This window comes from Mauremys mutica, chromosome 7 (genome assembly GCF_020497125.1).
Source record: "Mauremys mutica isolate MM-2020 ecotype Southern chromosome 7, ASM2049712v1, whole genome shotgun sequence".
Taxonomy (NCBI): domain Eukaryota; kingdom Metazoa; phylum Chordata; order Testudines; family Geoemydidae; genus Mauremys; species Mauremys mutica.
The window spans coordinates 126153561-126173574 of record NC_059078.1 but is presented as its reverse complement, the minus strand read 5'-3'; the positions used below and the strand labels follow the sequence as shown (position 1 = coordinate 126173574).

The window sequence follows — 20014 nt, the reverse complement described above, 5'->3', positions numbered from 1 at the left end:
GCCTGAGCACACGTGGAGCTGTGGCTCACCAAGACTACAGCTCCCAGCATGCACTGCAGTGCCATGGCTACGCCGCAGGAGGTTGCGCTGGGCATGCTGGGTGTTGTAGGCTTCACGGGCTGCCTGTTCACACTGAGAACATGGGGCCCCACAGACAACCCTGAGACCTGCGTCGTGCCTGCCTTTGCCCCCCGAGGAGCCCACACTCAGCACTGGCACTCTCAGGCCAGGCCTGCGGTGCCCCTGCCCACCTGCACCCCAGCGCGGCCGGGAAGCCAGCACAGCTCTGCCCAGGTTACAGCAGCTCCAGCAGGGGGAGCTCCAGAGCGGGGAAGGCATTTACTGCCTGCACCCCTAGGGGGCGCTCACAGCGATCGGGCGCCAAATACACCAGCCTGCCACCTGCCCAGCCCCCACCTCAGCCCTTCAAACACCAACGCCCCTCCCCCGGTTATTGGGCACCTCTCCCCCAGCCCCTCATGCACCCCAGCCCCACCTCCGCTCCAGCCTCATGTCCCCTTCTCTTCGCCCCCCAACTGGCCCGTCCATCCTTCCCAATCGCCCCCACATGCACACACCCCCCCACAGCAGACACCTCCTAGTGTCCAATTGCCACCCACGTGCCCAGCCCCCCGCAGACACACCCAGCGCCTCCGGCTGCCCGCGGCGGCAGGACTGGGAGTCGCCGGGCTCTCCCGCCGGCCCACCGTGCCGGGTACCTGGCAGATGGCCACCTCGTTCTCGTCTAGGCTCTGGCGCAGGTGCTGCAGCTCCGCCTCCCGCTCCCGCAGCTTCTCCTCCAGCTCGCGGACGAGCAGCGCCTCGTCGCCCTCGACGGGCGAGCGGGCGCAGGAGCCGCCGTCGGAGGAGGGGGGGCCCCGCCCGCTGAGGGACCCCGTGCTCTTGCTGGAGGAGGAGCGCCCGCTGTCCGAGTTGGAGGGGCCAGCCAGGCCCCGGGAGCCCCGCTCCGGGTACCCGCCGTGACTGTCCAGGCTGAGGTGGCCCATGGAGATGCTGCCCGGCTCCGGCGGCTGGCTGCAGCCCGTGCTGTAGGTGGGCAGGCTGGAGAGGGAATTGCGCCCCGAGTCCGACAGGGTGCCCGAGTGGGCGCTGTGACGGCAGCTCAGGGAGTGGTGCTTCTCGGCGCTGGCCGCGGCGGTGCCACCTAGCAGGTGGGCGAGGCTGGCCTGGCTCTCGGGGAGCGCCGACGCCCCGGGCCGCAGCACCACGGAGCCCGGCAGCGAGGAGTTCCTGCCCTTGGGCACGACCGGCTTGAAAGCCGTCGGGCGGATCAGGGTCTTCTCGACGTTCTGAAAGGCACAGAGCAGAGACCGTGGGGCTACCTGCTGGCACCACAAATACCAAGTAAGGAGGGGAAAGCACCGTGGTGCGCCAGGGTGGAAGCCCACGGCCGGGGGTCAGGAAGTAACTAGCCCTCCCCGCCCCATGGCCGATTGAACAGGTCAGGTGTATCGCTGGGGAGAGGGGCCATTTCTCCAGAGCCATGGTGACTGCTGGAGGCGGGACGCCCAACCCAGATGCCCCAACGGCCTGGCCCGGAAGGGGATGAACTCAGCCCAGCCACATGTACCCCCCTCTCCCCCCAATCTTCACCTTCTCCAGCTGCCCGGAGACGGGGACCAGCCTCGGGGGCGGCCCCTGGATGTTGCTGCTCCGAGCCCGATCGTCCCGCGGCTCCTCGGCATCGCTGCAGGGGCTGACGGGGGACACGGCCTCAGCCCAGAAGTCCTCGCTGGCGTAGGCGCCGCCCCCGGGCGCCGGGCCGGAGCAGGGCTTGGCGGGGGGCAGCCCCTGGAGGGGGCCGGCCTGGAGCAGCCCGTCCTGCTGGCGGAAGGGGCCGGGCGCGGCCTTGCACGGCCGCTCGTGGCAGGGGCGGCCGGAGATGAGGCTGCTAACGCTCCCCATGGCGCCGCGGGCAGAGGCGGGCGAGCGGGCGCCGGCGCGGAGCTGGGTGGCCGCCTCAGAAGCAGGCTCGATGGAGATGGGCCGGGTCTGCACTATGGCCATGGTGTGAGGGGCTCAGACGGGGGCGACCACGCAGGCAGCCTGCAGGGAGAGAGGGAAACCAGCACTGAGCCCCTCTGGGATGGAGACCGCAGGCACCGCTGCCCCCCTCACCCACCGCCCTCTCACAGGGGCACCGCTCCCCACCCACCTGCAGGGGCACTGTCCCCCCCTCACCCACCGCCCTCCTGCAGGGGCACCGCTCCCCACCCCCCTATCGCCCACCTGCTAGGGACTCCATCCCACCATCTGCCTGGGGGGGCACTGTTCCCATACCCTCACCTGTGGGGACACCACCACTGGCACTTACTCCCCACCCCCAATATCGCCAGCCCCCCACTGCCCAACTGCCAGGGAAACTGCCCCATCACTGCCCCATCACTGGAAGAGCTGGGGGGAAGCCCAGGCTGGGCTAGCAGGGGCTGCGGGTCGGGAGTGAGGGGCACCGGCAGAGCTGAGCGAAACGGGGTTACACTGAGAAAGGGGAAACACAACAGACTCTCCCGGAGAAGCTCCCGGGTGGGGGGATCCCCCAGGGAAAGGGGGGCAGGGGCCTTTGCTCGGGTATCTAGTCCTGGATGAGACCGAGCCCCTGGGGGCAAACAATCCAGCCCTGACCGGGGGGGCGGGGGATGGGCTAGATGGGGGGGGGGGCAGCTCATGGGACCAATTTTGGCCTGGCCTGGCCGATCTAACAGGCAAGGACCATGGCAGCTCCCCCGCCCCCGCGAGCAGATTTCCCTTCCCACTGGGGCCCCCCAGGGCAGGCCCGGCCCCGCCGAGCCGCTCTCCTGTGACGCGCGGCGCGGAGCTGACATGGGGCATCGCAGGTGGGTGCCCCCGAACCCCACTCTGTGCCCTGGGCTCGCCAAGCGCCGGCGCCAGGAGAGAGTCGGGACGCGCTTGGCACAACCTCCTCCCGCTCCAGCCGGGTCCCCACCAGCCGCGGTGCCACACGTGCCTGCTGGGTGGGGGGAGCTCCTCCCCGTGCCCCCGAGGCGACCGCTCCACCCCAGCGCCCTCCCCCCCCGCCTCTGCATAGCCCCGTCCTGCACTGCTCCACCCCCCCCCCTGCATGGCCCCCACTCGCACCCCCCGCCTCCCACCAGCTCTCTGCAGAGCTCAGCTTCTGCCCCACGCCCCAGGGGCTCCCATATGCCAGTGGCACAAGCCAGCCTCCCTGCCTGGTGAATTGAGGCGGCCCCCGCCGCAGTCTGCTCTCCCCACCCCGCCAGCCATGGGCGAGGGTCGCTGAGCGGGGACCCCACCATGCTGGGACTGGCTCCCTGCACCAGCGACGGGTCTGAGGCCTGGACACATCCGGAGCGGAGCCCGACTCCTCCTCGCCCAGCCCAGCCACCGGGCACAGAGCAGCTCTTTAAACCAGCCCCACGCCCTCCCCCACTGCCACGGGCGTTTGCACGGAAGCCGGATCTTCGGCCCTGGCCCGGCTCCTGCTGCCGCATTCCCCCTCTGATGTCAGGGTCCTCCTGTTCCCGGCATAACCAGCATCGCCCGGCAACCGGCCTGGGCCGGGCGCGGATTAGGGAGCAAGAATCCAGCCGCAGCCAGTCAACTCGGAGGAGACAAAAGAGCCGGTTTTCCTGGAAATGCCCCTGGCAGAGCCACGCTTGAACCAACAGCCCAGAAACTGGGGGGCGCCCGGATCCCAACTCACGGCTGGGCCGGCTGAGCCGAACCGAGCGCCCCAGAACCTCCACCCACAGGCCCAGCCCGAGACCGGCCCCGGGGGAGGACAGTCTCAGCAGGAAGGGTTTTCATCGGGGGGGTGGGGAGTTAAGGGAACCCGTGAGCTGATCCCCCCCCCCCCCCCACAGCCAAGCGCACAGGGGGCAGCAGCTGCTCGTGAATCTCTTCAGTCACATTTATAACCCCCCCCCCTCCAGCCTTCTGTGTGTCAAAGCCCCAGGGAGGGCGAGGAGACAGGACACCGTCACCCAGGGACCACGTGGGGCAGGATGCGCCCCGGAGTCCAGCCGGCCATTTACAAATCAGCGAGCTGGGACTCAGGAGACTTTGGGTCAAGTCCCGTCTCTGCCACTGACTCATCGTGTGACCTCGGGTGTGTCACTGAATCATTCTGTGCCTCGGTTTCCCCACCTGCAAAATGGGGATCACCACTCCCTCCCTCGCAACAGGGGTGTGGGTGGGTGGGAGGGTAAATCCGGGCCCTACAAGGAGCTAGACAGACGAAAAGGCCAATCAGGAAACTACAAGGCCCGAGAAATGAGTTTGAGGAATCCCTGGAGACCAGCCAGTGGCCCAGCTGGGCAGGGCCTGTCCCTTTAAGAGCCATTCCTGCCTCCCCAAGCACTAGGGCCCATGAGGGACACACAGAGTTACCAGGGATGATCATGGACCCAGAGCGACCCCCGCCCCCCCCACTCCTATAGCAGGTGCTGGCTCAGCAGGGAAGCAAGGGATTGAGACAGATGCCAAGTGCAGGACAAGGGTCCCCCTCCCCCCCCCAGCTCTGCGAGTACCCCCCAATCCCAACCCGCTGCCCCCCGCCGCACCTGCCTGTCCCTCCCCCCTGCAGGGCCTGCGCTCTGTCGTAACCCCCACACACACACTGACCGGCCATGCCGTAGAATGGCCCCCGCCATGCCCCACGAGGGGGCCCCACGATGCCGCTTGGCAGAGTTAGGGAGCCCCCCAGCCCTGCCAGGAGACCCAGGGGTGCTGCACCCAGAGTCAATGCCGTGGGGCCCTGCCCACTGGCATCATTCAGTTAGGGTCACTGTACCGGCAGGACGCAGCCATCCCAGGCGGGGAGGGGCTGGTGGTCTGAGCACATGGCTTAGGACCCTCCCACGCTCCGTGCCTCAGTTTCCCCACCTGTAAAAGGGGCTGCCAGGCCCAGCGCTGGGAGACTGAACACGCCCCCCCCCTCGGCCCGGGCCGGTCAGTCCCTGCGCTGGGCTCCCCACCCGTCCCCCGGGAGACCATCCCTCAGGCTCACAACCCCCATACCCCGGCCTGCATCTCCCATGGCCCCCCCGGCCCCTATCAATCTCACCCCGGCCCAGCGTGCTTTGCTCCCGGCTGCGTTTGTCTGGCAGTTGGGGTCTCCTGCATTAGCTCCGGGCCAACGGCTCCCCTGACCCCCAGCCCAGCCAGGGTCCCCTCCAGCAAGGGAGGGGGATGGGTGAGACCTCCCCTCCCCCACCCGTCTCATCTCCCTCCAGGGCAGGGGAGGCATCGGCTGAAGCTATCAAGGTAGAAGCCCATCGGCCTGGAACAGACTCAGTGACGCTGACACGACGCGAGCAGCTGGGCCCGTTCCCATTTCACCAGCCTGTGGAGCAGAGCCAGAGACGCCTGCCAAGAGACAACCCCCAGCTGCCCCGGCAGGCGTGGGAGCCTGCGTCACCTCTCGCCCCCAGCTCCGCCGGTGCCCCTCACTCCCAACCCGCAGCCCCCTGATGGCCCAGCCCTGGGGTCCCCTCCCCTGAGCTCCGCCGGTGCCCCTCACTCCCGACCCGCAGCCCCCTGATGGCCCATCACTCCCCACCCGCAGCCCCCTGATGGCCCAGCCCTGGGCTCCCCTCCCCTGAGTTCTGCCGGTGCCCCTCACTCCCGACCCGCAGCCCCCTGATGGCCCAGCCCTGGGCTCCCCTCCCCTGAGTTCTGCCGGTGCCCCTCACTCCCGACCCGCAGCCCCTGCTAGCCCAGGCCCGCCCCCTCCCCCCCACCAGCTCTGCCGGTGCCCCTCACTCCCGACCCGCAGCCCCCTGATGGCCCAGCCCTGGGGTCCCACCCCCAGCTCCGCCGGTGCCCCTCACTCCCGACCCGCAGCCCCCTGATGGCCCAGCCCGGGGGTCCCACCCCCAGCTCCGCCGGTGCCCCTCACTCCCGACCCGCAGCCCCCTGATGGCCCAGCCCTGGGGTCCCCTCCCTTGAGCTCCGCCGGTGCCCCTCACTCCCGACCCGCAGTCCCTGCTAGCCCAGGCCCGCCCCCTCCCCCCCACCAGCTCTGCCGGTGCCCCTCACTCCTGACCCGCAGCCCCCTGATGGCCCAGCCCAGGAGTCCCACCCCCAGCTCCGCCGGTGCCCCTCACTCCCGACCCGCAGCCCCTGCTAGCCCAGCCCTGGGGTCCCACCCCCAGCTCCGCCGGTGCCCCTCACTCCCGACCCGCAGCCCCCTGATGGCCCAGCCCAGGAGTCCCACCCCCAGCTCCGACGGTGCCCCTCACTCCCGACCCGCAGCCCCTGCTAGCCCAGGCCCGCCCCCTCCCCCCACCAGCTCTGCCGGTGCCCCTCACTCCCGACCCGCAGCCCCCTGATGGCCCAGCCCTGGGGTCCCACCCCCAGCTCTGCCGGTGCCCCTCACTCCCGACCCGCAGCCCCCTAATGGCCCAGCCCCGCCCCCCACCCCAGCTCTGCCGGTGCCCCTCACTCCCGACCCGCAGCCCCCTGCTAGCCCAGCCCTGGGGTCCCACCCCCAGCTCTGCCGGTGCCCCTCACTCCCGACCCGCAGCCCCCTAATGGCCCAGCCCCGCCCCCCACCCCCAGCTCTGCCGGTGCCCCTCACTCCCAACTCACAGCCCCTTGCTAGCCCAGGCCTGCCAGTGCCCCTCACTTCCGACCCGCAGCCCCCTAATGGCCCAGCCCCACCCCCCACCCCAGCTCTGCCGGTGCCCCTCACTCCCGACCCGCAGCCCCCTGCTAGCCCAGCCCTGGGGTCCCACCCCCAGCTCTGCCGGTGCCCCTCACTCCCGACCCGCAGCCCCCTAATGGCCCAGCCCCGCCCCCCACCCCCAGCTCTGCCGGTGCCCCTCACTCCCGACCCGCAGCCCCTGCTAGCCCAGCCCTGGGCTCCCCTCCCCTGAGTTCTGTCGGTGCCCCTCAGTCCCGACCCGCAGCCCCCTGGGCCTCTCTTGCGCAGAGGTGACCATGGTGCCTGCCAGGCGGTAGCCGGGAAGGGCACAGTCGGCAGGTGAGTTACTAGCAGAGACCCACCGAGCTCATTGCACGTGTGAGCTTGCCGGGGTCTGGGGCTGAGGGGCCGAGTGCAGAGCCGCCCGCTGGGTTCTCTGCTCTGCGGGCTGGGCCGGGATCCGGCCCAGAGCTTCCCAAGCCAGGCTCCGAACCGTGCAGACACCCTGGGCCCCCAGGCCGTGAGCCTCCCCCAGGAGCACGTGGGCTGGTGGGAGGCTGCATCCAGCCACGGAGCAGCCTGTCCCCCCGACCAGCCCACGTGCCCCTCCCCTGCGCGGCCTATTTCCCCAGGCTGGGAGGACAAAGCCCAGTGCGTTCCAGGCGCAGGCTCGGCTGCTGCGTCTCTGCACGAGGAGTCCCCGGGGGTCCACGTGGGGGGGGGGGTTAGTCAGGCCAGGCTCCTCAGGAACCTCTCCCCCAGCGTCCCTTCTCCTACCCCGCGGGGGGTCGAGGCCTGGGAAGAAAGTCACAAGGGCGCTGAGCCCAAGCACGGGGGAGGAGGGGGGGGAACGGGGAGAGCAGGGCCCAGCAGGGCCAGTCCCTGGGTCCCCAACATATCCGACCCCCAACCACTGCCCGTCTGCACCAAGGGAACCCTGCAGAGCTGCCCCCCCATGGGGCCCGTCAGTGGGGAGGGGGCCTGGCACCAGTGCTCCAGTCACTGCCCCCCAACACACCGTGGGCACCCCACTCTGCAGGGCAGGCGGACAGTCCGGCCCGGCCCGGCCAGCTGCCCAGGGGATGGCCCAGGAACCATGTCCCCAACAGCCAGACCTACCGGTGCCCATCACAGGGCCCCCCACAGCCCAGCCAGACCTCCCAGTGCCCATCACAGGGCCCCCCACAGCCCAGCCAGACCTTCCAGTGCCCATCACAGGGCCCCCCACAGCCCAGCCAGACCTACCAGTGCCCATCACAGGGCCCCCCACAGCCCAGCCAGACCTTCCAGTGCCCATCACAGGGCCCCCCACAGCCCAGCCAGACCTTCCAGTGCCCATCACAGGGCCCCCCACAGCCCAGCCAGACCTTCCAGTGCCCATCACAGGGCCCCCCACAGCCCAGCCAGACCTTCCAGTGCCCATCACAGGGCCCCCCACAGCCCAGCCAGACCTTCCAGTGCCCATCACAGGGCCCCCCACAGCCCAGCCAGACCCAGCCAGACCTACCAGTGCCCATCACAGGGCCCCCCACAGCCCAGCCAGACCTTCCAGTGCCCATCACAGGGCCCCCCACAGCCCAGCCAGACCTTCCAGTGCCCATCACAGGGCCCCCCACAGCCCAGCCAGACCTTCCAGTGCCCATCACAGGGCCCCCCACAGCCCAGCCAGACCTACCGGTGCCCATCACAGGGCCCCCCACAGCCCAGCCAGAGCTACCGATGGCGACTTCACCCCCCGCAGCCTGACCCCCCGACATCAGTAACGGGAGCTGGGGGGTCTGGCCCAGCCCCACCTCCCAAACCCAGCCTCTCCCGCGCTGCCCCCTTGCCAGGGCTTTGCTCAGCCTGGGGCTCTGGGGCCCAGCTGACAGGGCTCCTCCCGTGCTCCGGGGCCACGCCGGGCTCAGGCCCTGCCCGTCGCTGGGGTCGGCCCCCGGCCCAGCCCGATCCCAGCACCTGGAGCCTCCCCCAGCTCCCAGGCCCCTGCTCCACTCGGAGCCGCCCGGCCCCGTGCCACCCTCGGGTGCCAAGGGGCCCAGGCTGCGCCGGCCGGGGGTGGACAGCGAGAGACTATGGGCCCTTCCCATTGGGACCCATCGGCTCCACCCCGACCAGCACCCTCCCCCTGCAGGCGTGGGGGGCTCTGCGGCCGGCCGGCCCCAGGGGGCTCGGAGGAGCCTCTGGCACGGAGCCCCCACTTGCCGCTCGGTGCCGGCAGCTTTCCCAGGCCTGGCACGTGGCGCGAGGCCAGGCTGCGTCAGGGGAACCACGCGGGCGGCTCCGGGGGGCTGCGCCATGCCGGGGGGATGCCCCAGCCCCACTGGGAGCCTCGCAGAGCATGGCTGGCCGCAGCCCCCAGGACAGAGACAGGCACACGGGCCTGCCCCTGAGCCGGGCTCCCCACGGCCACCTGGCACCAACTCCACAGATAAACAGCATCTAACAGCACATTGCCAGCCCGGGCATCCCGGGGCAATCCGGTGCCCCCACCGCGCACGGACCAGCCTCGCGCCTCCAGCCCCCCGCGCCCCCCACCACGCACGGACCAGCCTCGCGCCTCCAGCCCCCCGCGCCCCCCACCGCGCACGGACCAGACCAGCACCTCCAGCCCCCCGTGCGCGGTGGGGCGCACGGACCAGCCTTGCACCTACAGTCCCCCGCGCCCCCCGCCTCGCACGGACCAGCCTCGCACCTCCAGTCCCCCGCGCCCCCCACCGCGCACGGACCAGCCTCGCACCTCCAGCCCCCCGCGCCCCCCGCCTCGCACGGACCAGCCTCGCACCTCCAGCCCCCCGCGCCCCCCACCGCGCACGGACCAGCCTCGCACCTCCAGCCCCCCGCGCCCCCCGCCTCGCACGGACCAGCCTCGCACCTCCAGTCCCCCGCGCCCCCCCCCGCGCACGGACCAGCCTCGCACCTCCAGCCCCACGTGCGCGGTGGGGCGCACGGACCAGCCTCGCGCCTCCAGCCCCCCGCGCCCCCCGCCTCGCACGGACCAGCCTCGCACCTCCAGCCCCCCGCGCCCCCCGCCTCGCACGGACCAGCCTCGCGCCTCCAGCCCCACGTGCGCCCCCCGCCTCGCACGGACCAGCCTCGCACCTCCAGCCCTTCTGTGCCCCCCACATGGACCAGCCTCGCACCTCCACCCCGTCACCCCAGGGACCCCCACCATGCACAGACCAGACCAGCACCTCCAGCCCCCTCGCCCCCCACTGTCCAGCCCCGGCGGCTCGCGGTCCCACGGGGCCTCCCAGCCCCAGCCCCAGCCCGGCATTAAGGCGGGACTCCCGCAGCCCAGCACCCCCGCGCGGGTGCAATGGGGCAGCCGGCCCCGGGGGAGGGGGAAATGGGGGCTGAGGACGCGGGGGGGCTTGGGGCGGGGGGGGGCAAAGGACATGGGGGGACTGGGGGCAGGAGGGGGAGCAGAGGACGCGGGGGGGGTGGCAGGCGGGAGGGCAGAGGACGCCGGGGGGGGCAGGAGGGGGAGCAGAGTTCGCGGGGGGGCAGGGGACGGGGGGGGCAGGCGGGGGGCAGAGGACGCGGGGCGGGGCGGGGGGGCAGGGGGGCAGGCGGGGGGGCAGAGTTCGCGGGGGGGGCAGGGGACGGGGGGGACAGGCGGGGGGGCAGAGGACGCGGGGGGGGGGCAGGCGGGGGGGATCCAGAGGACGCGGGGGGGCAGGGCCTGGCTCCCGGCCCCTTGGCGCTCAGGCCGCCCCACCTGCTGCTCCCCGCGCCCCGGCGGGTCCCCCCCGCACCCACCTTCGCCGGCCGCCTCCATGTCGCGACGCCGGGCGGCCCCGCAGCCCCGCCCGCTCGGCTCCCCTGGCTCGGCCCGGCCCGGCCCGTCCGCCGGCTGGAATCGGCCCCGCCCCCAGCTCGCCTAGGCCCCGCCCCCGGACCAGCCCCAGCCGCGCTCGGCCACGCCCCCGTCCTGCTAGGCACCGCCCCCTGCTCGGACCGGCCCCTCCCCCAGCCCCGCTCGGCCACGCCCCCTGCCCCCCACACCACGCTGCCCTACCCCCCCCCACTGCCCCATGAACTCCACTGCGGCCCCCCCACAGAGCAACACCCTCTTCCTGCTCCCCCCCAGGGAGCAACACCCTCTAGCAGGCAGGGCAGGGCAGGGCTATTGTCCCCATGGTACAGATAGGGAAACCGAGGCACGGAGAGGCTAAGCGACTTGCCCAAGGACATGCACAAAGCACCTCACACACCTGGAACTCCACTGGGAGCCTCCCCATCCCGAGCCCACTGCCATGCCCTCTGGCTGAGAACGACCACACTCGTGTCACCCCACGGGGTGCTGCCCTGCATCAGAGGGGAAACCCCAGCGCATGTCACACAGCACCCCTCTCACAGCAGGCGCCTGGAACGCACAGCACGGGTTTGAGGGAAAGGGGGAGTCACTGCCACCCCAGGAACACCCAGCGCCAGGCGAGGCGGGTGCTGTCAGGCACCCATGGGCTGAGCCTGCCCCCCCCAGGGGAGGAGAGGCACCATAGCCTAGAAGTTAGAGTTATGGGATGGGACGTCAGGGTTTTATTTGTGCCTGTCACAAGACCCACCTAGAGCTGGATTTTCCGGGGTGCTGAGCACCTCCCCTGCCAGCTGGAATCAGTGGGAGCTACAGGTGCCAGTCAGGCACCCAGAAATCAGAGGCACTACTGAAAATTTTGGCCTTAGACTCTTTGTGCTTCTGGTCTCTGTCTGTGCGCTAGGAGCAAAGGGCCCAGCACCCCCTGGGGAGCTCAGTCTGAGCCTGGGGCCTCGTGGCAGGGTCGTGTCGGAGGAGGCAGTCGCTGGAATCTCATTCCCCAGGAAATCTGAATAGTTCCATGGCTGATCCTGGGCTGCTGGGTGGGAAGTCCAAGGGAAATCCCTGTACAGGTTTGTGAGTTACTAGAGATTGTGCACCACTTCGATGTAAGGTGGAGCAGAGACTGTCTTTTTGATCTGTGTCTGTACAGCCCCTAGCACACTGGGACCCGATCCAAGCAGCTACGCACTGTGATAATACACACAGTACATGATAATGACAAGCAAGAGGACGATTAGACAATGGCTGTGCGGTTTAAGATGGACTTTTCTCCCCAGGAGCTTGAAAACAGCTGGGAAACCCCCCGAGGCTGGACGTGTGAACAACCCAGCTACCACGACCCTAAAAACCACTAGGGAAGAGATTGAATTTTGCTGTTGAAAATGGAAACGTCACAAGATGAAGAAGGAGGAAGCCAGGCTAAACAGCGATATCGACTTCCTGAGCAAAAGCAAGAAACAAAACATCATGCCCAGAGGACTCGCCAATTACCACCCTCTGACCACTGCGCACAACTCCAGATACGGTGAACAGCTCTGCAGACAGACTTCAGAGACACTGGGAACCATCTCCTGCACCCCACGTGCTCCAGAAGGGACCATCTCAAAGCAGAAATCATCCCTTGCAGGCAGCCCCTGACTGGAACTATCTGCACTCTTCAAAGGACTGAACCAACCTGATACCATCCTCACGTGCGGAGAGCCAGAAGAATTCTTCCACCACCTCCAAGAATTCCTTCACTTCCCTGCTCACAGTCATCAGCCGACTGGACGCCCCCAGCAGGCGAAACCGCACACTGGATCGTTACCTCAATTGCTTCAGGGGGGAAAAACCTCCACTGTGAAATCCGTAACAGACATCACGGCCCCCGCTACGGCCTGGGCTACGTTGCAAAGTTAGACGGACATCAGCAGCCTTGCCTGGATCTGGTTACCTGTGTCAACCCTCAAAGTCCTCCAGCAGCTGTCCCACAATGCCGGACACTGACCGCTCTGGTCACAGTTGGGAACTCCACTGCTCAAGGGTCACAGAGACCGGAAGGGCCCCCTCCCTTCTTTAAAACCCCACACATATTTTAAATCCCTTTTCCTGGTTGCCCAGCGCGCTCTCCACTGTGTGCAACTGCCCTACCGGGCCGGCTGTACGCTCCGGTCACACTCTGGCACGGAGCAGACAGGAGCTACTGGAGATCAGAAGGCCAATACTCGATCCACAGCAGAGCCACCGACCTGCTGCTTTTACAAAGAGCTGCGTGTCATACTTGGTGGAGACCTCATCACATCCCGCAGAGCATCGGAGATACCTCCAAGGAGAATGAGTCCCAGACCCCTGGCATGAACAGCGAGGACGAAAATAGATGACATGAGCCCAGGGGATCCAGCTATGACACGAGCCAGGACCTCTGAGATTCCACCACAATCGAGTCAGCCCTGGCAGCCGAGCAGGTGTGAGCCCGATAAGGGGAAGGAACCATGGGCAAGTGTGCAAATGTATTTCCCATCACATTTATTGAGTCGCACTAGAAGAGGCAGTGCTACAACAAACAGAGGTAGAGTTATCTGCTTTTCGTTCCCCTATACAGTTAAATGGGGGTGGAGGAGCAGTTTGTTTATATACACAGGGATGTCCTTTTAATCCTCCTGAGAGATCTTGAGGAAACTTTCAGGGAGGTTCTCTGCAATCCTCTCCCAAAGGTTTCTAGGGCTGGCAGCTTTATTTCTTCCTCCACGGTAGGACACTTTCCCATGCCAACCGGTGAGAACTTCAGCAGGCACCATTGCAGTAAACAAGTTAACGGCATACGGGCCTGGACAGCTCCAGGTCTCCAGCAGCAGAGGTGCTCTCTGTGCCCTCGTTCCCCTGGAGTGCTATATCGGCTAAAATCACCATCACCTGTGGAAAACAGGGCCAGTATCCAGTGCCATTGCCTGACACGCTTCACGACTTGCAAGACGTGAAATTCCCCCCTCATTCCCCTCGCCTCTGGTGGCCCATACTCACCATGGCCAGTACCGCGAGTGGTGCCGTGCACAAGCCCTCTGAAGCAGAAGCGTCAATAAGCAGGTCTTGTTTAAAACTTAAGGGGAGTAAGAGAAAGCAGTTCTGAACCCTAACTTTCCCTTTCCCTTGTGACTATAGTGACAATGGTACCTCTGGGTGTTTTATCTATAGCTGCTGCCGTTGCAGCCTTGAGTGGTTCCTTCTCCACACCCATGGAACACCTGAGCCAGATGATGAGAAGAAAGAAGAGGAGTTGAGGTGACACATTAAGTGAGATCCTACAAGCCGGTGCTGCATCAGAGCATGAACAAAGAGCAGGAGGGTGAATATTGCAGACAGCCTGGAGAAGGAATTAGTGGACAGAAGAAACGCCCAGCAGGACAAGGAGAGGGAAATGCACCAGGACACAACGGGGCTTCTCCGCCAGCAAGCGCAGATGCTTCAGACTCTTGGGATCTCCAGATTCAACAATCCTGGGCTCGACTCCTATTGCAGTCCCTACACCCCTCTCCCCGCTTAGCATTCCATATGGCCTCAGGGCCCACACACCTACCCCTACCAACCTACACCAGGAGAAAGCACAGACAGCCACAGCTTGACATACACTGACCTGTGACAGCCATGGGTGCTGTATGTGTAGATTAAATGGACATGAATGTTCTTTCCCCATTTCCTTACTTTATTACTTTTTTATGTATTTGTTCGTAAATTGCACCGATTTTTCTTTGCCCTGGTTTTGTTACCCAAAATTCTATTGTTTGGAAAATAATAATTCTTTTTTCGTTCCCAGCATATGCTGCAAAGAGCAATGAAAGACCCACTTCAGTACTTGTTACTGTGCAGTGTGACAACTCAGAGTATTAGTGACAGTAATAATCATAAATGTACAGCAAGAACAACAAAATTATGTGATGCATTGACAGCATTATATTCATACATGTACACCAAGCACCACACAATTCTTAACACGCCCCAAAACATAGGTAATAATAGGAGATATACCAATCTCCTAGAACTGGAAGGGACCTTGAAAGGTCATTGAGTCCAGCCCCCTGCCTTCACTAGCAGGACCAATTTTTGCCCCAGATCCCTAAGTGGCCTCCTCAAGGATTGAACTCACAACCCTGGGTTTAGCAGGCCAATGCTCAAACCACTGAGCTATCCCTCCCCCAGGTAGCCCCAGGTAGAGCAGAGTCCATCACAATGTATTACTGTGGCTCACTGTTAAAGTGCTCTTGCAAAGCCTCCCTGAACTTACATCTGACTGTTCAAACTCAGCTGATAGCCACTCTCCCCTTCCCTATTCCCTAGGGGCAAGTTTTCCCCCTTTGCTTCACAGATATTATGCAGGACACAGCAAGCAGCTATAACCACTGGGATTTTTTTCCCACAGAGATCCAATCTTGTGAGTATACAACGCCAGCGTCCCTTCAATCTACCAAAAGCACATTCAGCTGCTGGGAGCTGAATCTTTCCTTGATGCTGTTGAGGTGGCCAGTATGCAGTTCCATGAGCCAGGGGAGAAAGGGGTTGGCCCCCAGGACCATTATTGGCAGTTCAACATCGCCAATGGTGATCCGCCGGTCGGGACGGAAGGTCTCGGCTTGTAGCATTCTGAACAGTCCTGTGTTCTTAAAGATGCAAGTGTCATGCACCCTCCCTGATCAGCCAATGTTCGTGTCAGTGAAGCATCCCTGGTGATCCACCAGCGCCTGCACAACCATGGAAAAGTAGCCCTTTCTGTTGACATACTCTGTGCAAGGTGGACTAGTTCTAAAATAGGCATGTGAATGCCATCTATTGCTCCACAGCAGTTCAGGAACCCCCATTGCTGCAAATCCATCCACTATGTCCGACACGTTGCTGAGACTCTCAGTCTGGCATAACAGGTGGTGATTAATGGCCCCATGTGCTTGCATGACAATGGCCCCCATAGTGGATTTTCCAACTCCAAAATGATTCCCACTGACCGGTAGCAATCCAACGTTGTAAGTTTCCACAGTACGACTGCCCCTTGCTTCTCCACTGTCAGTACAGCTCTCATTCTGATGCCCCTGTGCTGGAGGGCTGAAGTGAACTTGGGACACAGATCCAGGAACGTGGCCTCCCACTGCCAAAAGTTCTGCAGCCACCGTTCATCGTCCCAAGCCTACATTACGGTGCAATCCTGGTCAGTGCTCATTTCTCAGGCCTAGAAGTGGTGGTCCACCGTGTGCTGCTGATCTGTGAATGCCATCAACAACCTTGAATAGGATCTTGGTCTGTCCCCCAGCAATCTGTCCTCTAAGCAATCATCATGTTCCGCGCTGATTCGGTTCTTCTTGCAGCTCTGCAAATACCAGAGGATTGTGTGTCCTGTGCTTGCAATGCCCATGACAATAATGCAGAGTTGTGCAGGTTCCATGCTTCTGTCACAAGCCCACATCAAAGGGACCGTCTACGTGCTTCCCAAGATACACAAACAAGGGAACCCAGCAGACCAATCATATCTGGTCGCAGCACTCTGACTGAAGGAGTATCGGGACTCACGGAAACCAGCCTCAAACCACTCACCGCACAAAGGGCCAGCTTCCTCCAGGACAGCTGACGTCCTCCAGAAACTTCGCACCATTAACAACTGCCCTCAGAACCCATCCTCACCACCATGGGTGTCACCTCTCTATACTCCAACATCCCTCACCAGGATGGCATCGCCGCCTGCCTCAAGTATCTAAAAGATAACGCACAACGCTCAGAAATCCACCCAAAACACACTGCCAAACCCATCCTCAGCCACAGCAGCTTCACGGGAAAGCAAAGGGAGCATGAAGGAGACACACCCACTCGAGCACGCTGCACACGGAGACGCTTCCATGCCCTGGCTGGGGGAAGCCCTCACCCTTTGTGTCTGGAAACGTGCCAAGCTTGACACAGGCGAGGAGGTCCCCATTGGCGCCAAAGGGGCGAGCCGGCTTTGGGTCAGGAGCAACGTCTTTTATTGGCTCCACAGCTGGTGGTGGAGGGGACACGCTTTCGAGCGCCACAGAGCCCTTCTTCAGGTCTGGGGAGGGTCACCCGAGAGCGCAGAGCTCCCCCACCCCAACAGCTCTCCTGGGACAGAGGAAACTGACCAGCAGGGGGCTGAACTCGTTAAAGCTCAGGAGAGGGATCTAGCCCCAGCCCCACTGAAATCAGCGAAACTGGGGTCTCTTGTCGACGTTCCACCTCGATTTAAAGTCAAACCCGGGCAGCTCCGCGGACAAGACCAGACTCCTCCTCGGCTTCGAACACGGCTGAGCGAGGCACAAAGAGAACAGTTGTTCTTTCTCCAGTCGCTCTATTTATTCCGTAGAGTCATAACAGCCAAGAGGCGCCTCCCCCGGCATTCCCTGCCCACACGCTGCAAAACGATCGCCGGAGCCGAGAGCAGCTCCCAGCGCGGGAGAATCCGAGAAACCAGGCAGCCCCAAACCCTCCAAATTCCCCATTGTCCTCTGCCCGCCCCAACCACTCGCTTCTCCAACGCCCTCCTCCGCCGAGGCACCTTGCTGCGCGCGCCGCAGATTCGCAAATTTGGACTACTTCAGGCAGGAGGGAGCTGGCTGGGGTGTCTGAGCAAAGCCGCCCTCTCCTGGATGGAATCGGAACTGATCCAGTGTGTCATAGGCCCTGTACTGCTGGCACCTCAGGGGGATTCTCCTTTAGCTCGAATGGATCAGCAGGATGCCAGCTCTATCCCTGGTCGTGATGCCCAGCACAGGGAGATTATAATGTTATTCCTGCTGCCCTTCGCCTGCCTGCCAGAGCCCTACCCCCTGCATGGCAAGGGACCCTCCCAGGACTCAGCAGTTCTCCAGAGCCCAGACCCTGGACAACAGTCCCAGACCAACGGCCTGGCCAGACAGGCCCCCTTCAGCCGGTAGGTAGCTGTGGCCTGCAGGAACCCAGGGCTGGGCTAGCAGGGGCTGCGGGTCGGGAGTGAGGAGCACTAGCTCTCTTTTGCTTTGATCAGGTGTGTGTGCAGCACCCCAGCCCCCGCACTGGGGCTCCGGGGGGTAGTGACCTGTGCCTCCTGCCCCCAGGAGATGCCCCATGACCCAGCTGCCCCGACACACAGCAGAGGGGAGAAGGGAGCAGCCCTGACAGCGTGGCCAGCTCCCACCCGGCCGGCCTCACTCACAGGCAGGGCTGGGGACCCGGCTCACCCCCCGCCAGCCACAGCCCCTTCCCTGAGAGCCGCCAGGCCTGGCCAGGGAGCCTAAGGGTGCAGGAGAGGAGTGGGGGTGTTAATGGGGCGGGACGACCAGTGGTGGGTCAATGGGGGATGGATGCTCCAGTGCAGGAGTGAAGGGGGGGCGTAGGCTGGGACTGGGGGGGGGGGATTTCACAACCCCCCCACGACCCCTGAACACATTCCTAACTGGGCACACCCATCCCCCACCCCTCAGCCCACGCCAGGAGCCCGGCGTGTGACGTGCGCCAGCTGAGGGGTCAGACCACCCCCCACACACACATACACTCGGCTGCCTGCTCTCACACCGCACGGCAGCCAGGGCTGCAGCTGGCACGGGCCTGGCAGCACAGAGCCCAGCGCCTCGCTGCCACCTCCAATCAATCCACCCACGTGCAGGGAGAGGAGCGACACTGGCCAGAGGCACATGGGACATGCAGGGCCCCCAGCCCCCTCCCCCCACCAGCACCCTCAGTGCCCCCCCGCCAGGGACCCGAGGGACCCCCCATCAGGGCTCCAAGCCCCTGCCAGCATCCCCAATACCCCCCTGCCAGAGTCCCCAGACCCCACCACCCTGCCAGCACCCGCAAACCCCGGCCACCCTGCCAGTACCTCCAGTACCCCACCACCAGGTCCTCTGTGCCCACCACCCCGGCAGCATGCTCAGTGTCCCCCCGCCAGGGCCCCCAGTGCCCCCCCACCAGGACCGCCAGCCCCAACCACCCCACCAGCACCCCAGTGCCCCCCCATCAGGGACCCCAGCCCCCCCAGTGCCCCCTGCCAGCACCCCCAAACCCCTGCCACCCTGCCAGTACCCCCAGTATCCCTCCACCAGGTCCTCTGCGCCCACCACCCTGCCAGCCCCCCAGTGCCTCCCAGCAGGGACCCCACCGTCTCCCCTCCCTGTGCCCCTGGGATTCCCAGTCAGCCCCAGCTGCTCGGCTCCCAGGGCTGCGCATGGCGCTGCGGCACCATCCAGCAGGGGGCAGCGCTGCTCATCCACCCCCACCCACAGAATTGCTCCCGCCAGCGTTAACCCCGCGTGGGCCGGGCCCAGACGCCCCGGGAGCCACATGGGAACCGGGCACCGGGAGGGGGAGGGTGGATGGCCCTATGCATCCCAAAGAGCCTGGCCAAGAGGCGGGGGAACCTCAGGGGAACCGGGTCAGGGGATCGCTGGGGCCAACGGCTGCTCTGCAGTGGGACAGCCTGGGGCCAGGCTGCAGCCCCAGACCCGTGGGACTCCCCCACCCCCACAGCCGAGGGTCCCGGGGGGCTGCAGCCCCGACTCACCAACAGCGCTGGCTGCCCATCCGCCCCGGCCAGCTCAGATCCAGGTCACCCCAGTGCAGCTCAACGGCCTCCTGCAAGGGGGGAGGGCAGAAAATCACCCAGGGAGGGGGCAACCCAGGGATCCTGGCCCCGGGGCAGCAACGTGGGGAGGGGGCCCGAGCCCAGCACACGGCAGGGGGGTGAAGGTGGGTGTGTGGGGATCCCCCTTGTCCATCAGCCCACCCACGAGATCAGCTCACCCTGGTCACTGCGCTGCTCAGGGCAGGGAGCTTCGTCCAGGGGGGAACTGGGAGCTCGTGAGAGACCCCTCACCCTGCTGCCCCACAGCTCTGCCGGTGCCCCTCACTCCCGACCCGCAGCCCCATGACTCACCCTGTCATGCCCAGCTCAGGTGGGGCCAGAGCCCCTGCTCTTCCTCCTGTCCCCCGTGGCAGAGCTCCCCTGGCACACCTGGCACCCAACCAGGGGGCATTAGGTCCTGGAGGGGCTGCTCCCTAAACAGCCCCCTCTAGCCCCACCCCAGCTATCCCTGGGCCTTGCCACCAAGCTGCCAGACAGAGGCAGCCACGGCTGGGTCCGGTGACCGCCAGCCCGTGAGGACCAGGGCTGAGACCTGTCGCACTCGCTGCACTCGGGAAGAATTAGCTTGAGCCAAGGCAGCAGGTTAGGTTCAATCCCCAGTTCTGCCACACTCCTTGTGACCCTGCCCTACATGTGCCTCAGTTTCCCCTCTGTAGAACAGGGATTCAGTCAGGGCATGCTGGGAGAACTGCCCCAGGCCCAGAGATGGAGGCTCCAGCGACCTCTCCGCTGCTTGCAACGGCTCCCCCCCAAGAGCCAGCCTCAAACACTCCCCTGGTGCAGCCCCACCCCAGGGCCACGGGCGAGAGGCCTGCAGCACGCAGGGCCCCGCACACGCTCTATTCACACCCTGACACCCCTGCTTCCGCAGCCCAACAGCCCTGGCACCCCCAGCACCTCGGCACTCCGTCAGTCGGCCCAATGCAGAGCTGGAGGGTTCCTCTCCTCCAGCCAAACGCTCGCCCCT

General features: G+C 65.4%; 1 protein-coding gene across 6 annotated transcripts in view; it reads right to left on the bottom strand.

Moving 5' to 3' along the window:
- The window catches only part of LZTS2 (leucine zipper tumor suppressor 2), a 37483-nt gene that overhangs the window by 4672 nt on the left and 12797 nt on the right, over window positions 1–20014 (bottom strand). For 2 of the 6 annotated variants that reach the window (XM_045024114.1, XM_045024116.1), the window contains exons 2-4: window positions 18967–19037; window positions 1615–2067; window positions 720–1310 (exon numbers count right to left, since the gene is read on the bottom strand). In XM_045024114.1, the coding sequence (XP_044880049.1) occupies window positions 720–1310; window positions 1615–2028 (1005 nt within the window). In that variant the 5' untranslated portion in view covers window positions 2029–2067; window positions 18967–19037. Of the gene's footprint in view, window positions 1–719; window positions 1311–1614; window positions 2068–5065; window positions 5363–10405; window positions 10513–18966; window positions 19038–20014 lie in introns of those variants that run through there. The other 4 variants (XM_045024118.1, XM_045024120.1, XM_045024115.1 and 1 more) reach the window with 3 other exon arrangements.